The sequence below is a fragment of the Catharus ustulatus genome, chromosome 6 (genome assembly GCF_009819885.2).
Source record: "Catharus ustulatus isolate bCatUst1 chromosome 6, bCatUst1.pri.v2, whole genome shotgun sequence".
Classification (NCBI taxonomy): domain Eukaryota; kingdom Metazoa; phylum Chordata; class Aves; order Passeriformes; family Turdidae; genus Catharus; species Catharus ustulatus.
Genome location: NC_046226.1, coordinates 37,375,312 through 37,400,658, shown reverse-complemented (window position 1 = coordinate 37,400,658; position 25,347 = coordinate 37,375,312). Strand labels below are relative to the sequence as shown.

Here is a 25,347-nt window from a genome sequence, read left to right as displayed (position 1 = left end):
AGCCCGGGCTGTCACCGCCCCCGGGTGCCACTCGCCGGCCCGGTCGCGCTTGGGGCCCGAGGCGTTCCCGGCTGTCGCGGCGGGTCGCCAGCCCTTGTCTCCGCGGGGGTCGCTCGGGGCAGCTCCGCCATGGAGGCGGGGACGCCGGGGGCAGTCAGGTAACTCAGCCTGGAGGCGCTCCCCTCGCTCCCGCTCTTGCCGGGGAGGCTCCACCGGTTTCCGCGGGGAGCGGCGGGGTGCGGACCCGGCCCCATCCCGCGGATCGGGGCTGGGAATCGGGCGTGCGGGCCGTGCTGGTGCTGGCCTCGCCGCCCTGCCCGGGCACAGCGTTCCCGCAGCGCCAGGGCTTGCTCGGGCTGCGCCGCGTTCGGTGCGCCAACAGAGGCACACGAACTTGGAGCAAAACCCGAAAGGATGTACGTGTCTTCAAGCGAAAATGGGTAGGGCTAAGTGATCTAAATATACGGTCTCACTGTGAGATCTCAAATAATAATCCCGGCCTTGTAATTGTGGCTGAGCCTCAGTGAGTGCCGTCTGCATTTCCTATGTTGCATGTATATAATTAATAAGTATTCCATAAGCATCAGTGCTTTATCTGCCAGAACTAATACCTTATTCCCTTCCATCTGAACCCAGCATGATCTGGGAAATATTTTGGTGATAGACACTACCGGCAGCCCTTGTTTTTCCAGGCAAATAAAAAGTTTACTGTTACCTGATAAATCTAAAGGTTACTTCAAACCTAAAGATTACGCAGAGCTGTCAGCAGGACCATCAGAAGCCTCCATCCTTTGTCAATCCCACCGAAGGTTGAAGAAAAGGTTCTTCTTTTCTGACAGTCCTCTCCATTTCTCCATTCTTATTGCTGGAAAATAATAATTAACTGTAATGACTGCAGAGGGAGGTCTGGCTTCAAAATGCAAACCCTTAAGAATTCAGCTATACTGAAATTCACCTCTGTTAGCCATAGACTCAGTCAGTTTTCAAAAATTCTAGAGTTTAAAAGGAAATGGTTCAGCATGAAACTGAATGTGTAACAAACTCTTCCTGTATCTTCAATGTCCGTCACATTTTATGTTGGACCAGAGTTTTCTGCACTGTCTTTAATCCTGACCCTTCTTGAAAAGGACCCCCATCATCTGATCATCCAGCACGTGTTACATGGACACATTTAAACACTTTCTGTATCTGCTCTTTCTAGTGTCCAAGATGAGGCTGTGGACAAAAGTAACTTTAAGAAATGCAACCAGATTGCTTTTTACAGGTATGGAGAATTGTAGTGTGGTGGCTATTTTTAAACTACTAATAGTAAAAGATATAGGAAGTAGTTATGCATTGACTTTTAATCACAACAAGTCTGCTATTTTCAGAATTTACCTTTCAAAGGTGAGCATTCTACTTACCTATCAGCAGGCAATAATCAGCAGACTTTAAAACGTGTAATCTCACACCCAGAATGTCATCTGTTAAAGCTCTCTTCTGACAAAGCCCCAGCCCCAGTGCACTCAGATGGAGGTTGTTCTCTTGACATGGATGTTTCTTGACTATCTGTAGATCAAAGCAGCAGAACACTCAATAGAAATCATTAGTCTGTGACAATAGTGTGTGTGACTGCAGTCCTGTTGATCGAGCACTTTGGCCAGAATTCATTGTCAAATCTAAATTCTACCTGACTAATCCCTTAAAGCTAATCTTATGCTGAGTCATATTTCTCATCTCATTTCTAACTGTGCTCTTGACCTTTTTCTTCCCTCCATTGTGTTCTTTCATGTTCTGACTGAAAGAAATGATTGCCCATTGTTACACCAATTAGTCACTGATATATTCAGTTTATTAATAAAGAAGTTTGTCTTTAAGGTAGGCTCGAAGACACTTATCTCCAAATAGTTCATAAAACCTGGACTTGGCATGGAGAATTCTACAAGCAGTTGAAAGAGCCTTTATTTCAGGATTTCTGAGCTAAAAACATCAGGGCTGAAAGCTGTAGTCAAAACTTTGTTGAGAAACAATTTCCTTGGTGTGTATTTGAAGGTTAAAATTACAAATACACACAGTTTCATCACCCCAGAATGTAGAAGGTGTTCACTGGGGAGTTACAGGGATATATGACAGAAAATGAAAAACAGAGTATTCAACTGAAATTTTAGGGATAAATGAAAGAATGATAATGTAACTGTACAGCTAAGAACTGACACTTTAATTAAGACTATTATTGTTATTAAAAAACATACAGAGTGGTGACGAGTGAACCTCTGAAGCCGTCTTAATGTCTCATTTGTAAGCATTTAGGTGTGCTCAGAACTATATTCCTTCTCTTTCCTCTTGACTTGAAGTGTTAATAATTGTATTTGAAAAAATTCAACACAAAATTATTAAGTAAACATTTCTAACAATATTAGGTCCCTCTGTATGATATAAGCTACTGGGGAGCTTATATCATCCATGTATGATAGAAGAAGTGTGGAGACCAAAAATAATTTTCTCTCTTGACAGGCGTCAGAAACTTTTACATCCTGGAAAATCCTTGTATCGAGTGTTGTTGGATTCAGTCACATTAAGTGATGAGAGTGTCAAATTCCAAATCATTCATGAGGAGAATAAGGTGAGATACCACCTAGCATAAGAGGGCGCTTACAGAAAGAGCAGTGAATATTGTCAACAAGACTGATAATATTTGCAGGTTTTGAGATTCTTCAGTGACAGATAATGCAAACTATCAGCCTAAATATGCCCTTACTAATCAGCATTTAACTTAAAAAAATTTAATGGCTTTACAAAAAAACAGATTTCTGAATAGAACACTTTTATCTGAAAAATATTTTTAATTCAGAGTTTTCTCCACTAATTCAAAATAATAGGTTCTTTTTCTGTAATGGTAGATATCAGATGCTTAAAGATAAAGAGTTCACTTAAAAGGCATTGCTTCTTCAAAGGGGTGAAGTAGAGTTAGCCGGTGTAAATTCATATGGATGATGATTTTTGCTCTCAACAATAGTAAAGAACATTAAATCAGAAAGCAGGCACGTTTTGGTTTTTTTTCCAGACAGTAAGTGTTTGGTGATGCTATGTTAAAAATAAGTATTTTTTATCCTTATGAGTTTATCTGTTTGTTTGCTCGCAGGTTCTTCTACAAGTAGAAATTTATGAAATAGAAGGCAATATTTTTAGGCTTAAAATTGATGAAGCATCTCCTCTCAGAGCAAGATACAAAGTTCCTGATGTTCTTATAAAGGAACCTACCACCCAGAGGTAACTGATGGGTGATTTAAGTGATAATGATTTAGCACCTTAGTATTTTATACAGCTTCCTCCTTTTTATTACAGTACAGTTGTCTCTCTACAGTATAAAGTTGTTACAGGAAGAGAAAACAAAAATGCATGTGGTTAATTTACTTTCAAAAGATCATGTTAGATACATAGGAGAAAGTTTTATTTTACATGTAAAAAATCTGAGGCTGTTTGACCCAATCAGAAAATAGCCTACTTGTTACAATGCAAAGTTTATACCTGTTAATGTGAAATGAATGCAAGCTCTGGATAGTTTTCATGACAGTTCTATAGCCGCTTTTTGCACTATGCAGTAAACCCTGAGCACAGAATGTATTTCTGGCCTTCTTTGGCTCAACATTAGCCTTGAGGTTTGTGTAATGTATGCAGATATTCTTAGCCCATCTGTTGTATCAATTGTTATTTAGTTACAGTGGAATTCATGTGCTGCTGATTAATATAAAACTGTTGTTGTTTTTCATTTGCCAGACTGTTCATATCCCACAAGGAGGCAGGTATTTTGGTACTGTCAAGTGCTAATGAGGACTACAAACTTCAAGTCACAGCAAACCCCTTCCAAGTTGAGCTGCAGTCCAAGGGTGAGACTGTTATGAGCATGAATTCCAATGGGCTGTTGTATTTTGAGCACCTACAACCACCTCCCAGTGACAGGTACAGCATTTGTCTATCACATCATTGCATATACTGGTTGTGCAGTAGCTGAATACTATGGAATTGCAATTTCTGAAAGCTTTTATGCCCTGAAACATGACTTCTCTTTTACTTCATAAGTACAGTAAATACAAGTGGAGGTTTTAATAAACAAATTCTAGATCAATTAGCTGCAGACTGCTTTAATCCCTTGCAGCAGCCATGTGCAAAATGCTAATCTCATTTACTGGCCAATGCTGCAAAACACTAAAGTATCCTGATTTCTCTTGTCTTTCTTGGGAATAAGTGATGGTAGTATGATGAGGTTATTAGTTTCATATTTTTTCTCACTAAATTTACTCTTGAAGTAAGTGTTATTCACTAGAAGTCAAGTTTTGTTCAACTTGCAATGTGCCATCTAGTTGCAAGATGTTGTAGGTTAATCACACTGCAAATTGCAGGGAGGATGACAAATATCAGTGCAGGACATGTCATGATTAAAAAATGGGCATAACAAGTGTCTCTCTTGTGGAGCATAATTTTGAACATTAACAGAGAATAGCAGAATGATAAAGAAGCGAGATCCTCTGGTCAGGTAAAATGCTGATGCAGCTAGAAATAAACATGAAAGGCCAAGAAGTCAATCTAACTCAAGTATTGAGTGAAGGTTATTTTAAGGCATTGAATATTAAAATTATTTGCAAGTTTATACCAAAAATCTTACATAATATGTAAAGCAATGCATGGTGATATTTTTCGTTTCTGTTTGAAATTCTTGCTTATGTTAACAATGAACTGATTATTTCTATGTAATTCTTTTCATTAGAAAACCTACAGCACAAAATGAGGAGGCAGCAAGTGATTCCTCTAAGGTAACCCGTGTTTACATGGTTTCCAGCAGGAATATTTTGTAAAAGAAAATTAAATTACATATTCATTTTGCCCTATCATATATTTACAAATACAGTCTAACAACTTTCAAAAAGGACCTGGTATAACATAGTGAGATACTTTACAAATTTATAGTTGAAGGAAGGTTTATGTGTTTTACCATGTCTGTAGAAGGCATCAGTCAGATAGATTTAGCATAATTTTTTTTTCTATATCCTTTTTATTATTAATTTATTTCTCTTTTGATCTCTTATTTGATCTGGAGTAGATGTGTAAAAGGGAGTTTAGTGGTGATATTTGTCGCTTTCAAATTCCCTGTTCATTGAAAGAGAGTCTCAAAAGAACAAGACCTTTCTTATAACAGTCAAAATATATATATCTACATACATTCAGGCTTAATACAGAAATAAAATTGTATCTTAAATTAGACCAGGTCCTGGCAGTGCATAGAGGCACACAGCAGTTTTCCCAGGAGGCTGAGCTGTGTCTGTGATATAATTTTAGCCTCCTGCAGATGGCTGCTTACTCTGCTATCTGTTATAAATGGCAGGAGCTGTGCTGCCTTCAGTATACTTATGTTTGAGCTCTGATTTCTGCCAGGGAAGTCGCTTAGCTGCAAGAGGCCACGTCCACTTATTGTGGGATGAATGTAGAAAAGAAAATTAGGAAAGACACTGCAAGAAATGTAAATTCTATGACAATGAATTACAGGACACAAGGAGGTTAAAAGTATCAGTTACAGGCACTCCAGAGTGTCTGAAGAGCTTTTTCTGTTGTCTGACCTTTACTGTTTGGGGGGCGGTTCTGTTTGTAGGGGTTTTTTTCTGTTTGGTTCTACCCATGTATTTAATAAATTTATTCAATATCGAGAAGAAACACATTTTTCACAGTGAGAATAATCACTCACTGGAACAACCTTCTCAGGGATGTGGCATAGTCCCTACCATGGGAGGTTTTCAAGATTTGTTCAGATGTGCTGCTGGATAATCTCATCAAGCCTCCCTGTACCATTAAAGGGTGGACCAGACAGTCTTTTGAAGTCCCTTCTAAACTGGGCTATTCTATCATTCTGTGATTCTATCCAAGACCTCAGATATTACTTTTATGCTGTAGCAGACTACTTGTGTACAACATACACATATCAGTTCTTCAGTGTAAATTCCTGGAGCCGAATCCGATTTGGTGTTTTGATTTATTCATATTAGACATATATGACAAAAAAAACCAAAAACAGTATAAATCTCGTGAATAAACATATTTTTCTTAGAAATGCATGATGTGAGCAGTTTCATCTGCTAGGCTCTATTTGTACAGGAAAAACAAGAGGATCTAGGCCTCTGGCAAGAGAAATTTGGCAGTTTCTTAGACATCAAAGCTCATGGTAAGTCTGCTTTTCAGTTGCCTTAACTTTGTTTCAGTCAGAAATCAGTGAGGGTAACACCTTGACAAGAACTCTGCAAATATTTATTCTGTTTAGGAGAGGTGACCCATTTCATCAACTCACTGTTTACCATTTCTGACACAGCATTAACACTATCTGCATTGTCTCACTTTACATGTATATATTGTATATAACAGATTATTTCCTTTTTTTTTTTTTTTTTTTTAGTATTAGTATATAACATTGACTTCACCGGTTTATTCTCATGACATATCAGAAATCATGATATCTGAGCATTAATAATTGTCTAATTGTCACAAACTTTTTGAAGTGTGGGCTAAAAAAGGAAATACTGAACAATCTTAAGTGATAAAGACAATGGTTATAGACACCTGAGAGCAGTAGCTCAAATACAATTTAAATTATACATGACCAAAGTATATGATGATCTGCTGTCCATCCTGTTGTATTCTATATTAATTAAGTTGGTTAGCTTTGTCCATTACCATTATCATGCAGACTTTTATAGCAACCAGCACTACTTAGCAGCTGCAGTAGGAAGATTGTAGTTTGAAAGCAATTTCTTTTAGTGACAGAAAACTTCCTCAGCTCACTGTCAAGACACAGAGGGCAAGAAGCTGTTCCCCTTGTTGTTCATTGTATTTCTCATGTCTTAGGCCAGCATCATGTTTTTCTGTTTTCTGTGTCAGAGGAATAAAGTACTTATGGTCAGATTCTGATCCTCAAGCTGCTGCTTGGCAGTCTGCAGGATCTCTGGTCACCTGCCAAAAGTTGCTCTGGATTCAGAAGTATGACAGGATGATATCACTGGTAGGGACTCTTGCATGCTACTCCCCTGGCTGAGGCTGAAGAGAAGACCAGTGGGAAACAGACAATTCAGATTCTGAAGTCCACTGTGCTGCAAAGTTTGGGTTTTTTTTTTTTTTTTTTCCCCAGGTACTGGGATAGAAACAGGAGATAATTTTAAGCAATTTCACTACTGAATAAAGAAGTGATCTGTAATTACATGGATCTGGGGATTTGTTTCTGTTATAGTGATTAATTTTATCTTGTTAAGAAGTTCAAAATTAAAAGAAATACAATAAAATCTTTTTCAAACATTACCTCTATAGAACAGAAGTACAGTAATTTCATGATTATAAGCTGCACTGAGTATAAGCCGCACTTCCGGGTGCCAGCAACTTTTCATTCTTTGTCCATACATAAGCCGCACCTGATTATAAGCCGCACGTTACAATACAGAGTGTAATAAAAGGTATCTATTCTATCACCATCTGTTGAGAGTGGGGCAGTGATCCTTATCTCCATGGGAGGTATTATGTACTAATGGGCCATCCATTGAAACCAGGTGGAGCATTGTTCTTTATCTTTTCACAACTCATCCTTCCTCCAGCGAGTCATTTTCTGCTAATGGCCATTGAGTCCCACTGTGGGACTGATAAAATTACTGCATCCCATTGGAAGTTGCTCCAGCCAGGGGGAAGGGCCCAACATTTCTTACCAAGATAAAAACAGAGGTTTTGGGACACTAAGGTAGCCCCTTTCTCCACTGAACTCCAGAGGAAAACCAGATTTCTCCACATCACCACTGGACCTCTTGAGGGAAATTGCACCTTCTACAGGAGCACTGCTTCAACTGAATCACATCTGTCACTGCAGGAGGATGCAGCCACCATTTAATGGGACTGCTACCAACACCCTGCCTGACAGGGTGTCAGGTTGTACTCTGACTTTGTCAGGGTTTGGGGTTTGTTTCTTTGTAGTACTGTATTTCTATTTTAATTTCCCTAGAAAAGAACTGTTATTCCTAATTCCCATATCTTTGTCTGAAAGCCCCTTGATTTCAAAATTATAATAATTTGGAGGGAGGGGGTTTACATTCTCCATTTCAAAGAGAAGTTCCTGCCTTTCTCAGCAGACACCTGTCCTCCAAACTAAAACAGCAGCTTTTCGTTCTTTGTCCATATATAAGCCGCACCTGATTATAAGCTGCAGTTGGGGTTCGGACCAAAATTTTAGTCAAAATGGTGCAGCTTATAATCGTGAAATTACTGTAATAATGGAAGTAAAGTTGAAAGGAAGCATTAAAGAGTTAATTACTGAAACATTAAAACGTATTTTCTTTTGGTTTATCCAGTTAGGTTGCTCTGTTTTATTCCTTTCAGATTAGCCTAAGAACTTTGCATTCTCATCATATAATATTATTATTTCCACAGGTCCTACTTCTGTAGGCGTGGACTTCTCTTTACATGGATATGAACATGTTTATGGAATACCACAACACACAGAAACACTTCTTCTCAAAAACACCAGGTAAAGGTGTCAAGGTGTCAGGTTGCTAGTGAATGCAATGTCTTTTTTTTTTTTTTAAAGAGAGCTATAAGATTGTATTAATAATTTAGTGCAGACAAGAGATATATATATCATATAGTGTATATTTCAGTTAATGATACAGCAAACTGAACTGTAACCTCTATCCATATGAAGTAAGGCGTTCTGCTTTCCCTAGTGTGCAATTTAATGAATGGCCCTTTTCTCTCCTAATTTTCTATGCAGTTATTTTCTGACTTGCAAGATTGGTCATGTTTTAGCAGAAGTCACGAAAGAGCAGTTATATGGGAGGATGGGAGGGTTCAGAAATAATATTTTAGGATTTAAAGCAAACACACAGTAGTCTCACTGGCATTTGCAAAAATCTTGTTTGCTTCAGATAGTGAGGACCAAAGCAAAGAAGCAGCAATCTAGGCAGTCCACATTTCAGCTCTGGATGCTAAACAGAAGACCACAACACAGAGCACTCACAGAGTATTCAGCAGGTTTAGTGAGACAGCAGTAGAGTTAAAACTAGCCTAGTGCAAGATGCTTACATGTAACAAACACATCTGTTTGTTTGTCCTAGTGATGGTGATGCCTACCGGCTTTATAATTTGGATATCTTCGGCCACAAGATACATGACAAAACAGGCATTTATGGTTCAGTACCCCTTCTCTTAGCACACAAGCCTAACAGAACTTCAGGGATCTTCTGGCTGAACTCTTCAGAAACACTGGTGGATATTAGTACAAAAGCAGTAGCTGAGGTGAGAGTTATTCGCTTTCCTCAGAATTAAATAACAAAAGAAAACACTTCAGGATGGGGCCAACAGGAAAATACCACTATCGGAAATTTATCTTTTGCTCACTAATGAAGAATTGTCAGTCTCTTCCTTCTGTCCTCCTTATTGCTAAATTTGTTGTATTAGACTAAAAGAGCAAAGAGATGACTCCTTTTAAGAGCCAAGTTATAGAACTTGTATCTTAGCAGGTCTGTCTACAGTAGGAGGCAGAGAGAAAATACACAGAAAAAAATCTACACGGATGTAGAAGGCAGAAAAAATGGTGGACAAAAATCTTGACATTCACTTGGATTTGAGAAATTATGAGTGTTTAAATTCTTGGAATTGCCACAAATTTCTGCTTGGCAGGCTCATTCTTCTGTGGAATGTAATTGACCTTGACAAAATATAAAATGTTCAGGAAAGGAACTCACTCTTGAAATACAAGCCTTTGAATTCTGTTAAAAATTGAAACAATGACAAAAAAGCAAATCTTGCTTTTCCAGCACTGCATTACGTGGGATTTTGGTTTTGTTTTTTTTACTTATGATATAGATATAACTCAAAAACTCTACAGAAAATTCACGGTCTTTAATTATGGAAATGCTTTACTTATTTTACCCATTTTTTCTCATTACCTATTACTCTACTTTGTGTAAGTGATATGCAAGGTAAAGGATTTGTGAAGGATATATAAGAAACATTCAGTGTGTGTTTCTAATACCTGCCAGGTATGTGTTTGCGAATTTTGTGTTTTCCCCTATTTGCTCCTTCATTGGATAAAAGTTTGGTAGAAAGAGAGATTCAGATTTACCTTGTTTTCCTTGTAAGCACACTCCATCCAGATCTGCTGCAGAGACTGCTAAGCAGAGAGCAGTGCCTCTGACTGACGTACGCTGGATGTCAGAAAGTGGGATCATTGATGTTTTCCTGCTGATGGGACCCACTGCATTTGATATCTTCAAGCAGTTTGCACAACTGACAGGTACTAACTCACATAACTGGAGTCAGAATGGCACACTTACCCAGGAGATTCTCTGAGGAGCATGCTGTACCCAAGAGTGGGTCAATATTTACTTAGCCCATTGTTCCGCCAGGCAGTTGTTCGCACGCTGCCGCTGCCGTGTGTAGATCAAAGGCTTGTGCCTCCTGAAGACAGGCCTCTATCCTTGTTTTCCCTAGCATTTACAGCTGGTCAAACTTGGCTCTAATTGAGAAGCCAGCAAAATCACTGCTGCCTGACACTGCACCCTTAGATGAAGAGGTGAAACACTGGGGGCTAGAACCGCCAGTCATTATCAAGACAGGCGACCTTATAATGTGGAAAGACTGAATTTATTGACAGTTTTATCTTCATTCATTTACTCTTTCTAGGCACTCAAGCCTTGCCCCCACTTTTTTCTCTGGGCTATCATCAGTGCAGGTGGAATTATGAGGATGAGCAAGATGTCAAGGCAGTGGATGCTGGCTTTGATGCACATGACATTCCTTATGATGTCATATGGCTGGATATAGAGCACACAGATGGAAAGAGGTATTTTACCTGGGACAAACAGAAATTCCAGAACCCCAGAAAGATGCAAGAACATCTCAGGAAGAAAAAACGAAAGGTAAATAATAATGCAGGAAAAAGAAAAGATTTCTCTGTAGTGTGAATCTGCCCAATCTAGCTTTAAGTAGGGTACTTCAGATATTGTAAACAAGTGGACTACAACAGAATAAATTAGAGTTGCCATCTCGTGATGCTTCCAGCATGCAAACTATCTTGTTTAATTCAGCTTCTCATGTCATTTTATTATTTAGTAGTTTGTTCTGTATCCTGAAAATCCAGCTAAATTTGCCCCATGCAAAACTCCATCTTACAGAACCAGCTTCATGCTGTCATTGATGAATGCAGCAGAAATTTTTTCTTCTTAACATGAGCTTTCACCATTTATAGTTTCTGTGGTTGCTTCAGCTTTTCTTTGTGTTTCTGTATTTCTGTTTTTACAGCTAAAATACTTTCCTTGGAATTACTGAGTTGTCGAATTGCTTAATGCTTGATCTTTGCTAAAGGTCAATGAACAGGAGATTGTTGAAATAGCATTCAAGTTTTATAATCTCTTAATTGGACCTGTAATACCTTCTCAGCTCTGCAGCAAAGCAGCGGAGTGTTACTGCAGAGTACAATACCTGTTGCTGTTATATGCTACACAAACTGAAATGAATTTAAATATCTTAAGGCATTGATTTTAAGCAGGCACGTGAACACAGAAGTCAGATATTTTCCCATTAACAGAATACAGCAGTGAATTAAACGTAGTGTTTTTAAGAGTTGCGATACTTGCGTTTATCTGAAACAATGGGTTCTGTCATTTATTTCAGAGGGGTGAGTTCATGCACTCCTTGTAAATTCAGGTCCTGTACAAATGTCTAACACAGTATATAAAACACTTGGTATCTGCTTTTTAGAACTAGGGACACAGCTCTCTTCTTTATCTGAGATGAAGTCGTTCTCTGCCTTTTATCAAAGCGAACTCTTACTGTTTTATTAAGCACAGCTGATATTAATATGCATTTTATTTTCTTACCCTGGCAGCTTGTGGTCATTGTAGATCCTCATATTAAGGTTGATCCCTCATATACCCTGTATGCACAGGCAAAAGAAAAGGGATATTTTGTGAAAGACAGAAATGGGAAAGATTTTGAGGGCATCTGTTGGCCAGGTAAAAAAACACTCTGTCTTAATATTTTAAGCTATTTATTTTTAAAATTTTGCAGAATAGCTTAATTGGAATCCATGGAAGCAGAATTAAATTCTTATATTCCTTGCATTTGTTCTAAATATTAACAATTATAATAATTACTAAAAATTAATATAATTTATACTAATGGGGGGTTTGATATAATCATGTCCTATTTGCTTCAGCTGTATAGATTGCCTCTGTTATATCTATTGGATCTGCAGATCCCAGTGCATAGAACTAAAAGAGTTGGATTTATTGCTGAGAACAGCCATTCCTCTTCCCAGTTTGTCTTGGGCATTCAAATGCAGTCTGGTCTGTTGCAGTGAGCACAGCTTGTAGGCTTGATGAAATTTAGGGAAACCTGATCCTGAACACTTTGATTCAATAATAATACTGTGATTTGACATATTTCATAAGAATAGCTCATTGCAGGTAGGCAAAGGAGGTTGTCTCTCTTCTTTGCAGACAGGAAGCTCACAATCCTGGCAAAGGAATGATTATGGGAAAAATCAAGGACATGTTACAACTTCTAGTAGCATGGCAGGATGTAGTTATTCAGCTTCTCACTGTCAGTTTTCTGTTTGAGCTCAGAATACCAGCAGTGTTGTCTTTCCCTGACTACTTGTTCATATGTGAATATATTTCAAACTGCTAGCAGTCATCCTTAAATGGTGCTGAGTTTCAGGCCTCCTGAATCTAAGTGTGTTGACCTTCACAACATGGCAAGGAATATACTGAGTTCTAAGTCAGCCTGGAATTTGCTCTTGAGCTTTGATTTCAGAAAAAATAGCAACTATATTATTGCTGCCCATGGAAACCATTGTAGCTTTAGGCCATTGTATTGAGGTGCAAAGACAGTGTTCTTAAAATCAGGTAAATAATTGGGATTTCCCACATCCACAGGTTCCTCTTGTTACCTGGATTTCACCAATCCTGAAGTGCGAAAATGGTATGCAGATCAATTTGCCTTCAAAACATACAAGGTTTGTATTTATTTGCTTTGATCTACAAGGTACTGTCTAAGCAAGTTGTAGACCTTTGTAGTTCTATTATTGTAGTGTTGATGAAAATACCTTGATAAGCTGAAGTACCACAGAAGGATTTTCTCCCTGGATTTATCTACACTAAGTTGATTGGAACCCATGTGCCACTAGTGAACATGCACACTTAGTTGGAGCAGTAGAAGGGATGAACTGCAGGCGTTTTAAGTACCATAATATAAAACAGCTTCTGCTATTCCAGCTTTTACTACCATGATAGCACATAAGGAGTGATGTGGGAGTGCACTCTCACTGCTCAGTCGCTTCTTCCTGACCTTCCTGCCTGTGCTGAAAGTGTCTAGGTAACCATTGCTGCACACCTCCAGTCCCCTTCACCCTGCTCCAATGTTCTGGTTTGCAGTAGAGTTGTTGAAATCACTTCCCTAGTAGACAGACATAGTAGATATTTCCCATGCTGCTGCTTTTCCTGTCCAGCTTTCACCTCTGGCCTTCTCTGATTTTTCTGCATGGCTGTTTTATACTTCTCTTTTCCATGCCTCTTTTCCCTTACCAGAAAGCAGGAATAGCAAGTTAGAATTGCAAAGATCAAGTGGGCTTGCAGGCAGCTACCCTGACTAGAAGGACCTCTAAGAGGAATGAGATGAATGACTGGGGTCTTTCAGGTGTCCTGAGAGGTGTAATTATCAAGTCTTGCTTTTGTGCTGCTGTCTTTACTCATACCCCAGACTGGCCTGACACCTGCTTGAGATAAACACTCAAGGTCACGGGGTTGGCTCTGTCATGACCTAATTGCAACCTTGTGTCACAGGCGTCCACCAATATCCTCTTTGTATGGAATGATATGAATGAGCCTTCGGTCTTCAAGGGGGCAGAACTAACAATGCAGAAAGATGCTGTGCACTACAACAACTGGGAGCATCGGGAAGTACACAACCTCTACGGATTCTACCAGGTAGAGTATCTGGAGACACAAACTGCAGTTATTCTCATGGAGCATGTGTCATGCAGTACTTCACACAACAGTAGGTATTTTATAACCTTCCTGAAGGCCTGAAACTCTGCTGGATATTGCAATATTTGAAACAAGCTGTGATTGATCACAAGAAAATGTGACATCATCTGTGCCTTACTACCATAATAATATAAATTGCATTGGTTTGTCTTCCTGACTTTTCTATTCATAATTTTCAGCACATGGCAACTGCAGAAGGACTCATCAGACGTTCTTCAGGAAAAGAAAGACCATTTGTCCTCGCACGATCTTTCTTTGCTGGATCACAGAAGTATGGTATGTAGGGATCAGCTGGATGCCTTCCTTGCTACTTTGTTCTATTAAGTTTGATGGATAGTAGTCTAGAGAGGACAGAAACTGTCTTAGAAATACTGATGTGGTAAGCTCATAAGAGTGCAAGTGATTGAAAAATCAGGAGAGGCTGGCAAGGTGTGTATGAGTCAAAGGTAGAACAGCAACCTGTGTCTTGTGACAAAGTATCTGCCTTTATTGCCTTTTTCAGGAGCATGCATGTCTAAAGAAAAAAAAAAAGGTGCAATGTACAGGAATTCCAAAATAGTTCATGATTATTCTTGTCTTCTTGCCTTAACTGCAAGTATAAACTGAGATATACATTCAATTTTTCTGCATAATGCTGAAACTGGGTTTTTCCAGGGGCAGTGTGGACTGGAGACAACACAGCAGAGTGGAGTTACTTGAAAATATCCATTCCAATGCTTCTTACCATCAACATGGCAGGGATTTCATTCTGTGGAGGTAATGTGTTTCTCACTGTGCATAATGGTGCCACCAAGCTTGTATTCCCAAGGTAGACTTCAACACAGACGGTGGAAAGCTCAACAGCCCTGTACATTTCCAGGTGGTTTCACAGATTAGTCTGGTTTCAGAAGCCTGAAACCTGGCTCTCACAATCATGTCTTCAGTAATTTTTGTGCAGTGTTTGTGTCCCATCTGTACCAGCAGGCTTCAGGTGGTGTTCTGCTCACAGCATCGCTGTGACACTCCTCTGTCCCTGGGAAAGTCACTCACTTAGACTTCAAAACCTCTCTTCAGATTTTTTTTCAAAGCATAACTTACCACACCAAGTTTTTCACTCTTATTTGGACAAGCAGCTGTCCAACAGAACAAACTGTGAAATGCATGGATTTAAACACTTGGAATGCTTGTTAGAGGAGAGCTTCACATTTTCCAGAGCAGTCTCCAAAACTGTGTATTTTTATTTGTCTGCGCAATATCTAGCTGATGTGGGAGGGTTTATTGGAGATCCAGAACCAGAGTTACTTGTTCGCTGGTATCAGGCAGGAGCCTACCAGCCCTTCTTCAGAGGTCACTCTAACATGGAGAGCAAACGGCGCGAACCGTGGCTCTTTGGGGAGAAGAACACCCAGATCATCAGGAGAGCCATTAAAGAGCGCTACGTCCTCCTGCCCTACTTATACACTCTGTTCTATCGGGCACACACGGCGGCTGAACCCGTCATGAGGTAAGAGCATGACTCAGGAGGCCTGCAGGGTCAGGCAGGAGCTTACTTGGAGAAGGAAAGTTTAATTACCACCTCTTAATTTTGTAGTTACTTATTTGATTATTAAAAGGGAGAAAAATGCACAAAAATTCTAATACTGAATTCTCTTTTCATGCATCCTGCAAGCTTTGTTAGGACTCTCAGAGGAAAACTATGTTTTGGCTTTTTTCCCAAATGACACCAGGAACACACTAATTCAATAAACACATTGCAGTCTTTAAACTTTCTAAAGTTGTCCGGACTTCAGACTTTTCATCACAATAAAGACCAAGACGTAGCAGTCCAACCATTACATGAAAGAGTGCTTAATGAACCCTGAACTTGTTGACTTAGATATGTAAATGCCATTTTGCCTCTCATGAAAATACTTGTTACTGCTTAATTGTTATTGTTATAAAATCTTACTTCATATTAATAGTTTTATCTTTTTTTCTGCAGTATTCCTTATAATGTTTTTTTAGTAGAGAATTTAATAATCTAGAACAGAAATTAAATTAGAACATAAATTACTTGTTCTGTTGCTCTCTATCCTCTTAAAAATGCAGCATTTCTTCCAGGAGGAGATTAATGTCATTAATCTCCCTGGTATAGATTATAATCTGTGTGCTTGTGGTTGCCCTAGAACTGTTCTTTTGCACACATTTACCTTTGTATTTTGTAATGCAGATACATCTCATAAGTTTTAAAAACATAAAGGTTTTTTTGACAAGGGTTGAGTAGTTTAAGAAGATAATTTGCATTACAGACATAGTGTGTCTGTCTGCACGTATATGGGTGTAAATGCACCTGTTTTATGCACTGACGTAGACTGGGTTTCTGTCTTTCTTGAAATGAAGCTTTTGTTGACAAGGGAACTGCCCACAGTATTAAATCACACTTCCGTTGTGCTAAGTTTGCTGCAGTAGGTACAGAATTAGAGAAGTGTATTTTTCTCACTGAGACAAGCAGAATGGAAAATGTGTCTCATTAGCAAGCACATGAGCACCAGGGCTGCAGTGAACAAGTGGATGCTTGTGAGTGAGCAGGTGAGCCAGGCTTTTGTATAAGACAGCCCAGATCCTCTCTCTTAACAAGCTGTTGTTGTCATAATCTCTTAAACTTTAAGTATACAACTTCTGTTCTATAACCAGATGGTTATTACACTACCATTTTTTGAGAACACTGAAAATGCGCTTCTGGTGCAGGTTTTTCAGGCATGGCCAGGAGAAGACTTGATATAAAAGCAGCAGGGAGCTGTTAAGAAGAGAAAAGACTGTGCTGCAGGGACTAGCTCATCAGGGGCAAACATTGCTGGTAGACTGGGACACAAAGGCTCATTTATCTCTCCTTTGATAGAAGGAAGGTAGATGCAGTGCAAGATGTGTAGGCAGGAGGGAAGAAAACAAGGCCACAGTTGTAGAGATAGGTATACTGGAGTGTCTTAACCCATGCTGTACTGGGGACCCTCAGCAGTGACTCAAAGGAACACTTTGAGTAACTGACACAAAAGATGACCTTGTCCTATCTGCAGTTCTTGATAACTGTGGCTTGTAAAGAGAGGGAGAAAGTAGAGGCTGAAAATGCCGGAAGGACTTGAACAGGTTGATCAGAGTGAAAAAATGTAACTGAGTTCCATTATCTTTTTTTTTACAGGTCTCTCTGGATAGAGTTTCCAGGGAAAATGGAAACTTTTGATGTGGAAAATGAGTACATGCTGGGTAAGCAGGTGTCTTATTCTGTGGAATTTGAGTTAAATATTTTTGAGGTGTTCCATGGCAAAAAGAGAACATAAAAACACTGCCCAAGACTTAAAAAAAATATAATTTAATATAGAATTTGAGACCTCTTTAGGGGACCTAGTTTTAACAGCACTTTAAAAAAAGAGGACATAGGAGATGCAAAAAATCATTTGTATCTCACTAGTCACTTTGAAAAACATGATTGGTTTTGACCTGAAACATCAAGTTCAGTGAAGCAGCTAAGATCACAGTCTGCGTCAAAAATGGCAGTAGAAAACAAGCATGATTGGTTTTTACTGTGGTATGAGTGGCTGCTGAAGTCAGTCAGCCATCAGCCCACTGCACAGGCCTTTTCTTCAGTAGAAAGTGAACCTAAGCATATGACATGCCCAAGCAAGCTCCTGAAATTGCTGTGAGAGGTTGACAACCCCAGAGCACATAAGTTCTGCTCTGGGGAAATGCAGCCTTGAGGACCATAGCCATGTTTGTGTTTTTCTCCAGGAAATGCTTTGTTGGTGCATCCAGTCACAGAGAAAGAGGCCAAGACAGTGACAGTTCTGTTTCCAGGGTCAGAGGAGGTAAGGATGTATATGAATTGCTCAATTGTTCAGCCCGAAGAAGTGCTTTATGCAGAAACCTTCCAGTTCCTCATCTAATAACTGCTGAGCACTGCTGCTGTGGCAAGTCTTGGCTGGCCATGCTGTACCACTCTGAACCCTTCCTTCCATCTTGATGCCTTGCTTGCTTGGCTCACAGTAAATTTACTTTCTTGCTTTTCCAAGAGCTGCTGCACAAATTTCAAATCACCTATAGTTTAAGTCCCCCTTCAAAGCTTGCTATGTCTCATCAGTCACCATGAAACACCTTCCCTACAATGTCAATATACTTTTTTCATGTATTTTTCTTTGGGTTAAACTTCTCATTTCATGTGGGGAAAAGGGAAATTTGAAGAAAGATCAAAAGGAAATCAGAGAGAAACTGTGGGGAGGGAAAATTTAACAAGGAAAGATAAGCCTCAGTAGCCTATGACATGTACAGCAAACACTGACACATACAGAGAGCAGTTCCTCTCTGAAGTAAAGGTATTTATCTACAGGATGGCACAGTGATCCAATCCTGTAAAGAGCATTTGGCTACAGCACCTGTGAAGTGGAAGAAGGGAAATGATTTGGGGAAAATAGTTGCTAAGGGAAAGCCTGAGACTTCAAAGAGTAAGCAGTAAAAGGGAGTGTATGAGACCATGCAGAGCCTCATGACTCCACTAATGCACCTGAGAACACTTAGAATTCTTCTCAGTTTAAGGAGAAAAACAGACTAGGCTCTCCAGAAAAGTTAAGGAAAATATTTTTATCAAGATCTCTGTGGGAAATGAGTGTTTGGCACATTGAAAGCAGTAAAACCTGCTGGCAAGTGTGGTGTATGAGAGATTCAGATGCAGCTCTCTTGTCACCTATTATTGGCAGCTTTGTTGTTAATTTTCACTTCAATAGAAATATGCTTTTTCAAGAACTAGATTTAAAAAAAATAAAATTTAAAAAGTGTTTCAATGTTTTTCACTTCCAGATGCTTTAAGACATACAAGACAGGTTAAGCAGGAGAGTAACTGCATCAGCAGAAGGAACAGATCTTGCCATATGTGTAATGCTCACTCTTTTTAAATTTTTTCTAGATTTGGTATGATTTCAGAAAATTTAAGCGAATGGAAGATGCAGGCACAGTGAAGATCCCAGTAACACTGGAGAATGTATGTTTTTTTTTAAATGCTACTTTCATGGAGCAGAAAAAAACCCCAAGCTTATGTTTTGTCAATATTCAGAACCAGAAAGTGACAGCTCAATTTCCTTGTAGAAATGTAATCTAAAATAGCTTTTGTATAAAAGTCCCCATCTCCTTTATTGTTAGATTGAACACTACTGTGTCCTGGTGGTGAAGTGAGGTGATGCAAGGGTTGCTTTTCCAATGAAAATTATTTTGCTTATATACATACGGAAGGTTACTACTATTCCCATTCTTAGTTGAATAGTTTTCTTTATATATTTGTGTTAAAAGTTCATTTCTAAGTTTTGAGCAAACTTCTGTTATCTCTGATCCTTGTTAAAATTACATTATCAGAGTATGGGAACCTTTCTGCCCTGGCTTTGTGTTTTTGTAGATTCCTGTGTTCCAGCGGGGGGGCACTGTGATACCACTGAAGACCACAGCTGGAAAATCCACTGAATGGATGATAGATATTTCTTATGAACTCCACGTGGCCTTAGACACAGAGGTACCTTGAGATAGCGTTTCATTTTTACAAAGATGTCTTCTACTCCATCTGATCTTGCTACCTGTTCAATCAGCACAATGGCATCTACATCTGAGTGCCTAATGGCTCTTCTCCACTTGTGCTGTTTGAGGGGACTCAAACCTCTGCCTCCACTGTCCCCTCTGAGCACAGCAGAACATTTTTCTGACCTTTTTCAGCCCTTGTCTAGTCCCTTGGAGGAAGGAGCAGAGAATGAGCAGGCCACAGACTTCCTCTTGGGCTCAGAGAGGGAACTTCCTTCAACTGTCTTTGCTACTAAAGAGATGACATGTAGCACCTGCATCAATTTACAAAACCAGGATGTCCAGCACTCTCAAAGCTGGATTGCCTGAGCCTTCCAGGGCTACAAGTCACTAAAGAAAAATAAACACCTTCAATATGAAGCATAACATATAGTGAGACAGTTTCATTATTCAACACTAGAAGCTGCTGTTAATTTGTGCTCTGTCTGGTGATTTCACAGGCCTGTGCCGTAGGTGAGCTCTACGTAGATGATGGGCATTCATTTCAGTATCTCCACAAGAAACAGTTCCTGTATCGGAAATTCACTTTCCACAAGAACGTTCTCTCTTCCAGGTAACAGCAATTATGGACAAAAGCCACCAACACACTGTCACTGCAAATGCCTGTTCTAGTTCCTGAGGCCTTCTTACAAATGTGGCAGTATTAGCTTCATCTGTTACTTAGTGAAGTCCAAGAGTGTGCAGAATCTGTAATAATACTGCAGAGGTAAACAGTGTTCTACATAAGTCTGAAGGCAGTGACACATCAAATACTGAGCTGTCTCAAATTGTTTCAGTCTAGTCAAACTGGAGATTCTGCAGATTGACACAAATACTCTTTCCTAAGAAAGAGTAAAACCTATCAGAGAGACCAAAAAAAAGATAAATTGGGAGATTGGGAAGTAGGCAACACCTGGAGTGTTTGTATTTTCTAAGATTTGTTTTCTAACATAGTCTTTGCAGAGAGAGTGGTCAGTCACTGGAACATGTTTCCCAGGGAACTGATCAAGGCATCAAGCCTTTCCTAGTTCAAAGCACATCTGGACAATGATCTGAGCCACATGGTTTGGTTCTAGGTAGTCTTTCAAGGAGCAGGGAGTTGGGCTTGATTCTTATGTGTCCCTTCCAACCTGAGATATTAAATGCTTCTGTCTGGAAACCAAAACCACATAATTACAGTCTTCCAAAGTAATCAATTAATTCACCATATATATTAGCATGAAGAAAAGCACTTGAAAGGAGGCACCACCTGCAAAGGCTCAGTGACAAAACCTAAAAACCAAAGAGATCCTTAGCTGCTTGTAAGGAAAGAGATGCCAAATATGTCACTATAACACTTTTACTGTTGAGGTATGTTGCATACTCTAGTGCATAAATGGTGATTCTACAGGCCTTTTTTAGTCCTTCAAGCTTCAAAAATATGCAGGAGTTGGTCCTAAAGCTACAAAATTTAACACAGAGCAAAACTAGTTTAGCTTATATAATGTGGTTAAAAGTATACTTCAGATCTCTTTATCTGGAATACGAAATCTGAAAAGCTTAAAATTTCAGGATGAGAAAGGAAAAACATTGCTAAATTGCTAGTCAATCTAGAAGTTGGAAAAAAGTCATTTTGAGGTGAATGATAACATTCTGTTCATTAAAAGAGAGTTACATTGTGATTTGAGGTTTTTTAGAGCTTTTTAATAAAAATTAAATTAGTTACAAAATCAAACATAATTTTGTCTCAGATTGAAATATCTTACTTGAAAAAAATGTTAAAATTAGCCTTACATTTATATTTACAAGTTGCAACTACTGTTTTCTGAAAATCCAGAACTTCTCTGCTTATGCTTTTTGCCATAAGATATCTTCTCAAACTGTTTTTCTTCTGACTGTGAAATCTGATATGCAGTGAAAAAATCAGCTGACAATAGGAGAAAGTTTTGCATCATTTTAAGAGAAAGGTAAATAGAGGAAAGGAAACCAATATAGGGAGCTTTCAGGATGAGACTGAAGTAATAATATTTGTGTGATACTGAACTTACACTGATGGAAAGAAAATGATGTGTATGGAATATTTTTTTTTTCAGATGTGTAGATGAAAGCGGACAATACCACACTACATGTGTAGTTGAACGGGTGATCATCCTGGGATTTGGAAAACAACCCACTTTTGTGACAGCCAGTTCCAAGGGTAATGAATTTACTTCTATTTTACTACAATTTTTTGAAATTCTGTTGCTCTGCCGCCATTCACTGGAGTTGTCAAACTGACAATAAGACGTCTGTCTTATTCCACTGCATTCTTATGTGTGTGCTGGGAAGATTTGACTTATATTTGTTTTTTAATCAATCCTTTCCACCAGTGGCAGGGGCAGTAGGAACTAAGAACAGTAGAGAGTCACATGTAACCGTGTTTGAGAAGGATTCTTCTTAAATTAAACAGAAAACTCTCTTGTCCTGTTCAGATGGGAAAAAAAAAGAAGTGGTTTTCACTTATGATACGAAGACCTCTGCACTGATACTGGAAAACTTAGCCCTGAGTGTTGATGCTGACTGGGAGATCTGTATCAGCTGAAGGGAAAGCAACTTCGTCAGAGAAACCGTTCACTGAGAGGATGAGGAGAAATAAACTTGGAGGACTTCAGATGTTCACTTGAATCCAATTAAATCAACAAACACCAACACACCCAATCTAACATTTCTTGCAACTTTTCTTTTAAAGCACTAATTTGTACGTGGATAACTTTTCTGTTCAGCAAAAGTAATGGCACTAAGGTTGTATCTTTGGGGAAATAAGCTAAGTAATATTTGCAGTAGGCTAGCTTCAGTTAGGCATTAAGCTTCAGTTCTGCCTTCACTTGCAATAAAAAGCTATGAGTTGATGAGGTGAAATTGTGGCTTGTGGGCACAGGCCTTAATGTAAGTATTTGAAAATCTCACTATTCAGAGACTGGAGCACTTGAGGAGATCTGGGCCAGTTCAACAAGCAGCATCAGCAGATGGGACAGACACAGAAATTATCACAAGAGTTCTGCCTGCCAGCTGCCTTCTGAAAACAAACACAGAATGAGCCAGCCAGTGTGATCACAGAAACTTCTGCTTTCTGGTCCTTATGACAATGCAAAATGAGCTGATCTGCACAGGAAAGCAAACAGCAGGCTCACCAAACAGCTCAGGCACTGGAGGTGAGGGCTGGGTAGCCTCTGCCCGTCAGTTGTGCAATAGCAGAAGACAGTAATGTGGTGGTGCAGAAGGCTCCCTAACAGCCAGCTTTGAAACTTGGATTTCAAAAAGGCACAGGTCGTCATAGGTGCAGTACTGGCTTAGGATAGCAGCTATACTCACACAAAAACATTTTCGATGTTACTGCTCCCCTCCATCTGCAAATACTACTTAAAAAAACAAGCTTCCTGTTAGGAAAGAATTGGCATTGATGGTTGATCATCATTGATTAAAGCCAGCCCAGTGAAGGAGCTATGCTTTTCCACATCCTGCCAAGTTTTGGCTTCCTTTATACAAGGTTTAGTCATGTCAGATTTTTGTGTCTGGCTGAGATTTGAGCTAGGCATTTATGAAGCAAATTTTAATGGGATTACAGTAATTTCACGATTATAAGCCGCACCATTTTGACTAAAATTTTGGTCCGAACCCAAACTGCGGCTTATAATCAGGTGCGGCTTATATATGGACAAAGAACGAAAAGTTGCTGTTTTAGTTTGGAGGACAGGTGTCTGCTGAGAAAGGCAGGAGTTTCTCTTTGAAATGGAGAATGCAAACCCCCTCTCTCCAAATTATTATAATTTTGAAATCAAGGGGCTTTCAGACAAAGATATGGGAATTAGGAATAACAGTTCTTTTCTAGGGAAATTAAAATAGAAATACAGTACTACAAAGAAACAAACTCCAAACCCTGACACAGTCAGAGTACAACCTGACACCCCGTCAGGCAGGGTGTTGGTAGCAGTCCCATTAAATGGTGATTGCAGTCCCCTTGCAGTGACAGATGTGGCTCAGTTGGAGCAGTGCTCCTGCAGAAGGTGCAGTTTCCCTCTGGAGGTCCAGTGGTGATGTGGAGAAATCCGGTTTTCCTCTGGAGTCCAGTGGAGAAAGGGGCTCCCTTATTGTCCCAAAACCTCTGTTTTTATCTTGGTAAGAAATGCTGGGCTCTTCCCCCTGGCTGGAGCAACTTCCAATGGGATGCAGTAATTTTATCAGTCACACAGTGGGACTCAATGGGCCATTAGCAGACAATGACTGGCTGGAGGAAGGATGGGTTGTGAAAAGATAAAGAACAATGCCTTGCCTGGTTTCTATGGATGGCCCATTAGCAAATTATCTGCCATTGAGATAAGGATCACTGTCCCCACCCTCAACAGATGGTGATAGAACAGATACCTTTTATCACACTCTGTATTGTAACATGCGGCTTATAATCAGGTGCGGCTTATGTATGGACAAAAACAAAAAAGTTGCTGAAACCCAGAAGTGCGTCTTATAATCAGTGCGGCTTATAATCGTGAAATTACTGTACTTCTGCATTTAGGCATCCCACTTTATGCTTATTTCTCCTTTCTGTTGCAACTCAGCCTAATGTTCCCTTGCCTTCTTTTCCCACTATCTCTGCAAACAGAACTGCAGTGTTTTGATGCTTGCTTTGCTTGCAGAGACATCCTGAGACCCACATCCCCTACATCCTGCCTATTTCCTCAGGCTTTTCTGTATTAGGCATCTCTTTTCACAGGCTGCCATTGCTCCACAGGGTTTGTTTACCCTTTCCATTTGCTACACTTGTCAGCTATATTATTTTGAAACCAGTTCTGCTTTAAGTCAAATCTGAACATACCATCAATTGGGTTTCTGGTTTTTCCAGATTTCTAGTTAATTTCATTTCTTTCAGTAAGATAAGGAAGCATTTTCTAAAAACATCAGTAAATTAACTTGAAGGAAACAGAGAAGGATAGTCACCATTTTTGCCAGCTAAAGGTAACGTAACATTACTAATCCCCCCGACATTCCCACCTGCTGCTGTTTGTCCTCTGCAGGGCAGATTTCTGGGAATAGCAAGCATGAGAGCAAACTGAGTAATCTGCTCTTGACTACTCAAGCATAGTTTGTTCCCCACCAGACCTTCCTTCTTCCTTTTTTATTCTGCAGAGCTATTTGTCAGCACCTTCCAGGAGAGAGTGTGAGCCTCTACTCCAGAACTGGCAGCATAAATACTGTTGTGCTTAATGCAAATGTGTTAATCCAGGTAGAACAGCAGCAAATAAAGCTTTCACATGTGTGAAAAGAGAGACAGACCCTATTTTTCTATCAACTTCTAATCTTTGATTGGTGATTTCTTACTATGTTTAAGCATAGCAGTGTTTCTGACAGGATATTGTTATTGGGTAATGTAATAAAATATTTTAACTGCTACTTCTCAAATTGGAAATTTAAATAAAGTAATAATGAAGCAAGTTACATGCCTTTTTTCCTTCCAACCTTATTTCTACTGTTAAGAATCACTAGTGAGTATTCTTCCAAGGGTATCTGGTTAAAATGAATGACAAGTCAAGTACAACAGTTCTTTCAGTAGTGTCAGGACCATTGCCTGGCAGTAACTTGTACATAAGGTTCCCAAGCCAGCAGGCTTTTAGATTCCAGTTTCACTGTTCCCTCTACTTAAGGAAGAGATGAACTGCTTGCACCAGGAGTCAGCCCACAGACAGAGCCTGTCCCAGGAACATGCCTGGCCTCAGCACAAGCTGCACAGAAGACTGACACCATC

At 39.4% G+C, this 25,347-nt stretch overlaps 1 protein-coding gene across 1 annotated transcript; it reads left to right on the top strand.

Annotated features, from left to right (window-relative positions):
* Positions 1 to 24: 24 nt before the first annotated feature.
* On the top strand, positions 25 to 23,169 carry GANC (glucosidase alpha, neutral C). The gene is made up of 24 exons (XM_033063418.1): positions 25 to 158; positions 1,202 to 1,264; positions 2,494 to 2,602; positions 3,122 to 3,249; positions 3,757 to 3,939; positions 4,745 to 4,790; positions 6,124 to 6,190; positions 8,428 to 8,524; positions 9,111 to 9,291; positions 10,138 to 10,291; positions 10,681 to 10,916; positions 11,885 to 12,011; positions 12,936 to 13,015; positions 13,842 to 13,985; positions 14,225 to 14,321; positions 14,700 to 14,801; positions 15,285 to 15,528; positions 17,200 to 17,264; positions 17,787 to 17,863; positions 18,955 to 19,029; positions 19,438 to 19,551; positions 20,054 to 20,166; positions 21,665 to 21,768; positions 22,043 to 23,169. The coding sequence occupies exons 1-24, from the start codon at positions 130 to 132 to the stop codon at positions 22,150 to 22,152; spliced, it is 2,745 nt and encodes a 914-aa protein (XP_032919309.1). The 5' UTR covers positions 25 to 129; the 3' UTR covers positions 22,153 to 23,169.
* Positions 23,170 to 25,347: the final 2,178 nt, after the last annotated feature.